Source organism: Bubalus bubalis, chromosome 24, assembly GCF_019923935.1.
Source record: "Bubalus bubalis isolate 160015118507 breed Murrah chromosome 24, NDDB_SH_1, whole genome shotgun sequence".
Classification (NCBI taxonomy): domain Eukaryota; kingdom Metazoa; phylum Chordata; class Mammalia; order Artiodactyla; family Bovidae; genus Bubalus; species Bubalus bubalis.
Window position 1 is genome coordinate 41,186,130 of NC_059180.1, and position 7,335 is coordinate 41,193,464.

Genomic DNA, 7,335 nt, shown 5'->3' on the forward strand with positions numbered 1-7,335 from the left:
TGAGCGCCTGGTCCTGCACACCACTCACCTCACTGACCACTTGGGTCAGGCATCGGCCTCACCGTGTGGGGCGGGGCTCACCCCTGAGGGCAGGCACAGCTGTACTCCCCACCGACGGGCCCCTCCTCCCTCCCTGATGCCCAGTCTCCTGCAGTGGCCCTGCCAGAGCCCCACAGGCTTCAGGAGGTGGATGTGCACATTGTCAGCCTGCAGAGCTGCCGCAGGCTCTCCTGCTTGGAGCCCGTCACCAAGGAGATGCTGGATGCTGGCCACTGCCAGGGCCAGAGGGCTTCTGCAAGCTCAGACCCCCATTGGCACTCCTGCCCTGGTCCTTCATTGGGCCTGGGGAGCCACCGGACCCCTCCGGGCCTGTTTCCTGCTCAGCACAGTGAGGTGAGGAAGCAGAGCCCCATTCATAGGGAGTCTGTGACATGCCTGCTCCGTGCTTAGCCAGGCTCCCCAGGTCCCCTTTTATCCTAAGTGACCCCGAGAGGCAGGCTGGGTCCTGGACTTGGGACAGAGGAGAGACATCACCATCTCGCTCCACAAGGTGGAGGGCTTTGTCTCGCCCCCGAGGTGGAAAGGTGTCTGGTGCAGCTGGAGCTTGATGGATGCTTGTTACAGGAATGAGTCTGGAGTCAACCTGACAATAAACAGTCAGAGAACTCGGGCTCCAGCTGCCGCAGGGTGGTGAGCGGGTGCTGCAAAGATGCAGAGGGTCAGAATCCAGGCTCAGAGAGGCCATGTGACTTGTAAGGGAGGCAGCGTGCATCAGGGGAAGCATCCAGGCTTGGAATAATAATAAAGTAACTGAATCTCAGCGATGCTGTAACCTAGCTGTGTGACCTTTAGGGAGTTTCTTAACCTCTCTGAGCCTCAGAGGCCTCAAAAAAAAAAAAAAAAAAAAGAGGCAGATAGAGCTGATATGCAGGGCTGCCAACAGGACAGATCAAGGATGAAGCTCCTGCCTGGACACCTGGAGCCCCAAAGAGCTTGCCTTGTGTGCCCCCGTCCCCTGCCCCGGCACCCAGCTCCTCTTGGTCCCTGTACTCCCTGAAGTCAGCCTTGGCCCGAGAGCCCCCAGACCTGTCTGCTCTTCTTGCTTCTACCAGGGTGACTCTGGAGGCCCTCTGGTCTGCCTGCTCCGGGACCAGCGCTGGGCACAGGTGGCAGTGGTGAGCTTCAGTGGGGTCTGCGCTGAGCCCAGCCACCTGGGCGTGTGCACCAATGTCTCCACCTGCCAGCCCTGGATCCGCACTTCGGCCTCCTGCCAAGACACCTGCGTGGGGGCTGACCCCTCCCCGGGGCATGGCCTGCCCTTCTCCCGTCATCTCCTCCGAGCTGCCCATTTCTGTGGGGCCCTTCTCTGCTCTGCCTCCCTGTCCCGCCTGTCCCCGCCTGTCCCACTCTCCACACTGACCCCCATGTGACCAGGATGGAAGACAGCCGGGGCATGCAGCCGGCTTGACTTGTTCAAGGCAAAGAGCTGGGTCAGGAGGGAAGCTCAAGGTTGCTGGGCCCTGCGGGTGGCCTTGGGGGCCCTGGGGGCCTGGGGGACTAGGGGCGGCCAGCACCCTGATGCTAACACCAAATGCTTGGTAGCCTGCTCCTCTGGCCTGTTCATTTGAACTGTCATGGTGGTGGGGGCTGCAGGACTACATGTCCTAAGCGGACATCCCCAGGGGGGCTCTGCACCCCTGGTTTGGGGGTGTCTGTGGTGGGGGAGGGGGCAGGCTGTGGATAGTGTTTGGTCTCAGAGCAGTGGCCTGGGGCTCACCCTGGTCTGGGAAGGCTACGTAACTGGCAGTGTCTCTTGTTTAAAAGGCAGGTAATGACTTTTTCATTCTTTTTGAGTCTCTCCATGAGTCTGGCCCTTCTCTGCACAGGGACACCCACAAAGTGAGCCCACAACCTCCAGCGTAGGCACGGCTGGGTGGTAGGGAAGCGGGTCTGACCCCCACCCCGGCCCCCACCTTGTTCCACCGTCCAGGGACTTTCTCACCCACACCAAACGGCTTGGCCCATGCAGGCTGCAGGGTGTGAGTGGTGATGTGACTCCAGGTCACCCGTGCCCTAGACCCCCGGTCCAAGTCTCACTGTCCAGCCAGGAGGAGGGACCAGAGAGCCCAGTGGACCTACGTCCACGCCCCAGGCCCTCCCGTCCTGGCCATCGGCAACGGAGCGGGTGGCCCTGAGTGGCTCCTGGCGCAGACTGGGTCCAGAGAGCCCAGCTGGGAAGGCACTCCCAGCCCCTCCTCCTGCCTGCCCTCCAACCACGCCCTGGCTAGGAAGAGGGTCCGAGGGGACTTTCCTCTGTCTGGAGAGGGGGTGAAGCAGGCAGGGCCCCAGCTTCTGGGTGCAGACACGGCCGGAAGGGGCCTGGAGGGCGTCTTGTGGCCCTGGAGTTGCCTGGTGGAACCCTGCTTCCTGTCTGCATCTCAGAGGCCACCTGTGTAGAGGGCAGGCTCCGCTGCTGCCACCTGTCCCGGCCTGGGAAGGCCTGTCTCCTCACTGGAGGGGTCCAGGGTTATTGTCGAAAGCCTGCCAGGACCCCATCCCCTAGCAAACCTAAAACCTGTGGCGGAGAGCCTGGATTCCCGCAGCTGCACAGCTGGCCTGCCCTTGGCGTCCCATCCCTGGAAAAAGGCCCTGAGAGCCCACATCTCTGCTGTCTGCTGTGTGGCCTGGGGAGCTCCCTCCTCCTGCAGGGAGTCAGGGAGGACCTGTCACCTCCGTTTGTCCCCATGTGGACACTGTCACGTGGCACCAAGTGGCCGACTCAGCAGGGCTAGGTCAGACCCCAAGCATCTTGGCTGCAAAGACTTTTTTCCCCAACTGGGCAGGGATTGGAGCCAGTGCCACCCCCTCCAGGAAGCCCTCCCTGGTTCCTGCCGGGCACACTGTCTCCCCTCCTCTATCCTCCAGGACCCTAGTCTTTGGGGTTCCTCAGGAGGGTGTAGTTTTGAGGCCCAGACTGAGCCCAGTGGAGACAGCTCAGGCCCTGTGACTGGTGTCTCTGCCCACCCATCCCTGGGTCCCGTGGGCCCCACCACAGATCAGATTGGCACAACCCCAGCTACCCGGCCTGGGGCAGCCTCTTCCTAACTGTCCTCTGTCCGGCCAGGGCCTGATGACTTAGCTGATTAGGACCCTGGGAGGGGCCGGGACTTTCCTGCCCACCTTCCTGCCCCAGCCCCCTGCCCAGCTCCTAAGTGCAGGCTGTGGGTCCTCCAAGATGCTTGAGGTCAGCGGCCCCTTCTTAGGTGTTGGGGAGCTGAGACATGGACATGCTACATTTATGATTAAAAATGATTTGAGACTAAGATGGAGAATAAGCAGCTTTGGCACCTCCCCCAGTGTGTGGCTTCAAGTCAGAGTCAGAAGTTGGGAGTCTGGCTGCAGACCAGGGCCTGACCTCTGGGGCTCTGCAAGGTGGACCCCAGTGCCCCTCGGCCCCCCAGCCTTGGCGGAGCTGCAGGGCCCGAGGCTGGCGGGGCAGGAAAGGACTGGGAAACGCAAAGGCAGTCTTGTCTCCGTGGTTCTGGAACCTAACCTTATGTGGAAATCAGTCCTAGAGGATTAATGTCAAAGTACGTCCGCATGTGTGAGTACACACACGTGTGTGCGTGCGTGTATGTGTGTGCATGTGTGACAGTTCAAATCTTCAATGCGTAAACACAAACACCTTCAACTTTACAAAGCCAACGAAAACAATTTTCAACAACTGCGAAAGTTTTAATGCAGTCATTTCATCGAAAACCTCAAAACGACAGGAAGAACTTAAGGACTCCAAGCCTCCCTGCCAGGGAAACACAGAGCTGCCCTAAGGCAAACCCTGCACCCCAGCAATGAGATAAATGCGATCTACAAAATGAAGCAGTCAAAGAATGCTACTCTTTATAATAATTTAAAATACTGAGTATTGATTATGCCTTTACTCCTTCGACATAGTATGCGTGTGTGCATGCTAGGTGGCTCCAGTCGTGTCTGACCCTCTGTGACCCCACAGACTGCAGCCCACCAGGCTCCTCTGTCCATGGGATTCTCCAGGCAAGAATACTAGAGTGGGTTGCCATGCCCTCCTCCAGGGGATCTTCCCAACCCGGGGATGGGACCTGTGTCCCTTACGTTCTGCATCGGCAGGCAGATTCTTTACCTAGCACCACCTAAGCGCAGACCTGCCCTAAGGCAAACCCCCTTACATTGTGGGCAAGCCTCACAATGTAGTACGTGATACATTTTTTTTTGTATCTTGTGTATCACATACATTATATTATGTATCTTGCATCATGTTTACATTATTACACTTCAATGACATGATAGATTAGGTCTCAAGTTTGTTTCCAGGGTATGTCTCACATTGTGTCAAGATGTTGGATTCAAAGAAAACCAGAGCAACAAGGGAGCAGAGACCCCAGTGCAGACTGGGCTCCAGTCTGAAGGAAGCAAGTGGGGATTGAGGGTCAGGGAGCAAGGGGTTGATGGATGGAGCATTTCTAAGCAGAGACAGCATGTCTGGGGGAATTCTGGTTAAACCAACCTACAGAGGCTCCTGACACAGCCCAGGGAGATGAAACCTTGGGTGAGGAGTGAGGGTTCTGATCAGATATCAAGGGTGATCAGGTACTAAGGGCAGGGATCTTGCTGAATCAGCAAGGTTCCTGGTAAAGTAGGGTGTAACCAGGAAGGGCGCCGCTAGGCCAGGAGAAGGTTCAGGGGCTGCAGTGATGAGGGGAGCGCTGTGATGCCCACAGGTGGGAGGAGACAGGGGACCAGCCTTTCTGGAGATGATATAGCATTGCCAAGGGGTTGTAGGGAATCTGCTCCAGACACAACAGCCAATGAGGAGACAGCGCTAGGAGGCTGACAGCAAGAGCAGCCTGTACGTAAGCAGGAACACAGTCCCAGTGAAGACAGTTGGGAGGCAGGGGCCCAGGCATGTCTCTGAGATGAACTGGGACAGTTGTGGGGGTGGTCCCCTGGGGGCTACCTGACAACAGCAGTGGACGCTCTGCCCTGCAAGAGACATGTGCTCTATGGCATGAGCCAGGGAGCAGAGAAGAGGCCCTGGGCTCGAGGGGCAGGGCAGGGCCACCCCCACAGCCAGGTGGGTGCCCAGGGGTGGGGGACCCACAGAGATGGTGGCTGCACCCAGCTGGGCCCTGGGGCCCTCCCCTCCCTCGGCGACACTGCAGCCAGAGACAGGCAGGACCACGTCTGCTCTCCATGCTTTTTAATGAGTGTCAGCAGCCCCTGCCAGCTCCCTGAGCTGAGTGGGGAGGGGGCTGGGGCAGGGGTTCAGGGCAGGGAGGGGTCAGCAGAGAGGGGTCAGCCAGGAGGGGGGTCATCCGGGATGGGCATTGCGGCAGGGGCCTGGGGAAGGCGGGGGAAGGTCGCCTCCTCGGCCGAAAGCAGCGGTGTGGGGACAGAGGGGGCCAGCTCCTCCGTTGACCCAGGGGGCGGCCTGGGGACCAGGCTCAGGGCCCCTGGGGGACGTACTGGTGGATCCAGTCCAGGTAGGAGGTGACGCGGGTGTAGATGCCAGGCCGGTTGGGCTTCGCGCAGCCGTCGCCCCAGCTGACCACCCCCGCCTGCAGCCAGGTGCCGTTCACCTTGCAGACCAGGGGCCCTCCAGAGTCGCCCTGCGGGGTTGGGTGGAGGAGTCAGTGCGGCTGCAAAACCGGGCGGTGGGGGCTGGGGGCGGGCGCTGACCCACCTGGCAGGAGTCCCTCCTGCTGTCCCCAGCACACAAGTTATCCTCCTGCACTATGGGTATGTTGTCCCCCGTGGACAGGCCAGAGTGGTACTTCCTGTCACAGACACTGTTCTCCACAACGGGCACCTTCACCTGCTTCAGGGGGAACGGGGGCGGCAGGCGCCCTGGGGGGAGGGGGCAGAGGGAGGCAGCATCAGGGGGAAGCAGGCGGTGGGGACCCTGGTCCCCAGAGGAAACACCAGAGCCTGGAGCCTGGCCCCGCCCCATCCTGGGGTCCCCGACACTCACTTCTATTGTCCACGTTGCCCCAGCCCGTCACCCAGCACTGCGTTCCCGGGGGGAAGGTCTCCGACTTAGGGGGCAGGGTGACCGGCTGGACATGACAGGAGATGCTCACGGGCTCGTCCAGCTCCAGCAGGGCGATGTCCGCCCCGTTCTCAACACTGTAGTAGTTGGGGTGGGGGATGATCCTGCTGATGGGCAGCAGCTGGTCCTGGTAATACAGGTGCTGCTCCCGCAGCTGCACCCTGAAGTATGAGGGGCCATGGACTTCCCTGGGGACAGAGACGGGCCCCTACTCAGAGCTGAGCCACCCTCGGGACACCCAGGAGCCTGGGTGGAGCCCCAGGCGCACCCCACCCGCAGGCCCCCTGGAGACTCACGGTCCGACGCAGTGGGCTGCGGTCAGCACCCACTGGGGGTGGATCAGGGAGCCCCCGCAGTGGTGCCTCCAGTACCGACGGCTGACTCTCAGGCTCACCTGCCAGGGCCACCTGCTCCCAGGGGCCTCCTGCCCCCCGACGATGCCCGCGCGCTGCAGGGCCTGGCCTGGGGCTGGAGCAGGAAGCCTTCAACCCTGGGCTCCTCTGAACCCACCACCCGCCCCTGGGCTTGTGGGGGTGGGGGAGGGCAGAGACCCTGCGGGCCCGGGGTCAGGACTCACCAGGGGCTGCAGAGACCAGGCTCAGCAGGAGGGCCAGCGCCAGCAGATGGAGCATCTGGAAGGAGCAGGGAGGGGTCTGGGGGTGCGAGTCTGGGGGTGTGGGGTCTGGGGTCTGGGGTGTGGGGTCCGGTGGCATTCGGCCCTTGATCAGGGGGTCTGTCCACGCCAGGGTTCTGAGGCCTCAGTGCTCGGCCAGCCAGCTACACAGTGACGCCCGGTGTCAGGGTCCTGCTGGGGGGCTCACCTTGGCAGGTCCAGGCTGCTCTTGCCCAGCCTGCTCTCTCTGCCCCTTTATCCTCACAGACAAAGACAGGGTCAAAGGAGGGGGCGGGTCCTCCAATCCAGGGGAGTGGGGGAGGAAGTGGATGACTCAGACCAGAGCGAGTCCATCTGGTCAGGAAGGGGCCCTGCCGCCCCTGTTCACACCAGCAGACCCGATTCCTCCATGTGGTCCCATATCCATCTCTGGCTGTTATCTGAGAACTTAACTCTACCATCAGGGGAGCCTTGTTATCTGGGGATCTGAGTGCCATCGCAGAGGGACAGGCCGAGGGATGTGACGGGGAGGGTACAGGAGAGGCCAGAGCCACCTTCCCTGGACGCCCCCCCACCAGGCCCAGCACCCCTGTCCCCCGCCTGCAGGCCGGGTGAGCCCCATCCCTGTCCACCCACCCTG

General features: G+C 61.1%; 2 protein-coding genes across 2 annotated transcripts; one reads left to right on the plus strand and one right to left on the minus strand.

The window, feature by feature from the left end:
- Window positions 1-255: 255 nt before the first annotated feature.
- LOC123331521 (polyserase-2-like) lies at window positions 256-1,522 on the plus strand. Its single transcript, XM_044935696.1, has 2 exons — window positions 256-393; window positions 1,113-1,522. Exons 1-2 carry the CDS (start codon window positions 256-258, stop codon window positions 1,428-1,430), a joined length of 456 nt encoding a protein of 151 aa, XP_044791631.1. The 3' UTR covers window positions 1,431-1,522.
- Window positions 1,523-5,218: 3,696 nt separating this feature from the next.
- On the minus strand, window positions 5,219-7,009 carry LOC112581768 (tryptase-2). Its single transcript, XM_025274788.2, has 6 exons — window positions 6,904-7,009; window positions 6,660-6,714; window positions 6,379-6,550; window positions 6,005-6,270; window positions 5,717-5,880; window positions 5,219-5,642 (listed from the first exon to the last, which is right to left on the minus strand). Exons 2-6 carry the CDS (start codon window positions 6,712-6,714, stop codon window positions 5,478-5,480), a joined length of 822 nt encoding a protein of 273 aa, XP_025130573.1. The 5' UTR covers window positions 6,904-7,009; the 3' UTR covers window positions 5,219-5,477.
- Window positions 7,010-7,335: the final 326 nt, after the last annotated feature.

Coding starts and splice junctions, on each gene's coding strand:
- LOC123331521 (XM_044935696.1), top strand. CDS start 256: ATGCTGGATGCTGGCCACTGCCAGGGCCAGAGGGCTTCTGCAAGCTCA. Junction 394..1,112: donor TTCCTGCTCAGCACAGTGAG/GTGAGGAAGCAG, acceptor TGCTTCTACCAG/GGTGACTCTGGAGGCCCTCT.
- LOC112581768 (XM_025274788.2), bottom strand. CDS start 6,714: ATGCTCCATCTGCTGGCGCTGGCCCTCCTGCTGAGCCTGGTCTCTGCA. Junction 6,551..6,659: donor CCTGGTCTCTGCAGCCCCTG/GTGAGTCCTGAC, acceptor TTCCTGCTCCAG/CCCCAGGCCAGGCCCTGCAG. Junction 5,881..6,004: donor GGGCAACGTGGACAATAGAA/GTGAGTGTCGGG, acceptor CCCTCCCCCCAG/GGCGCCTGCCGCCCCCGTTC.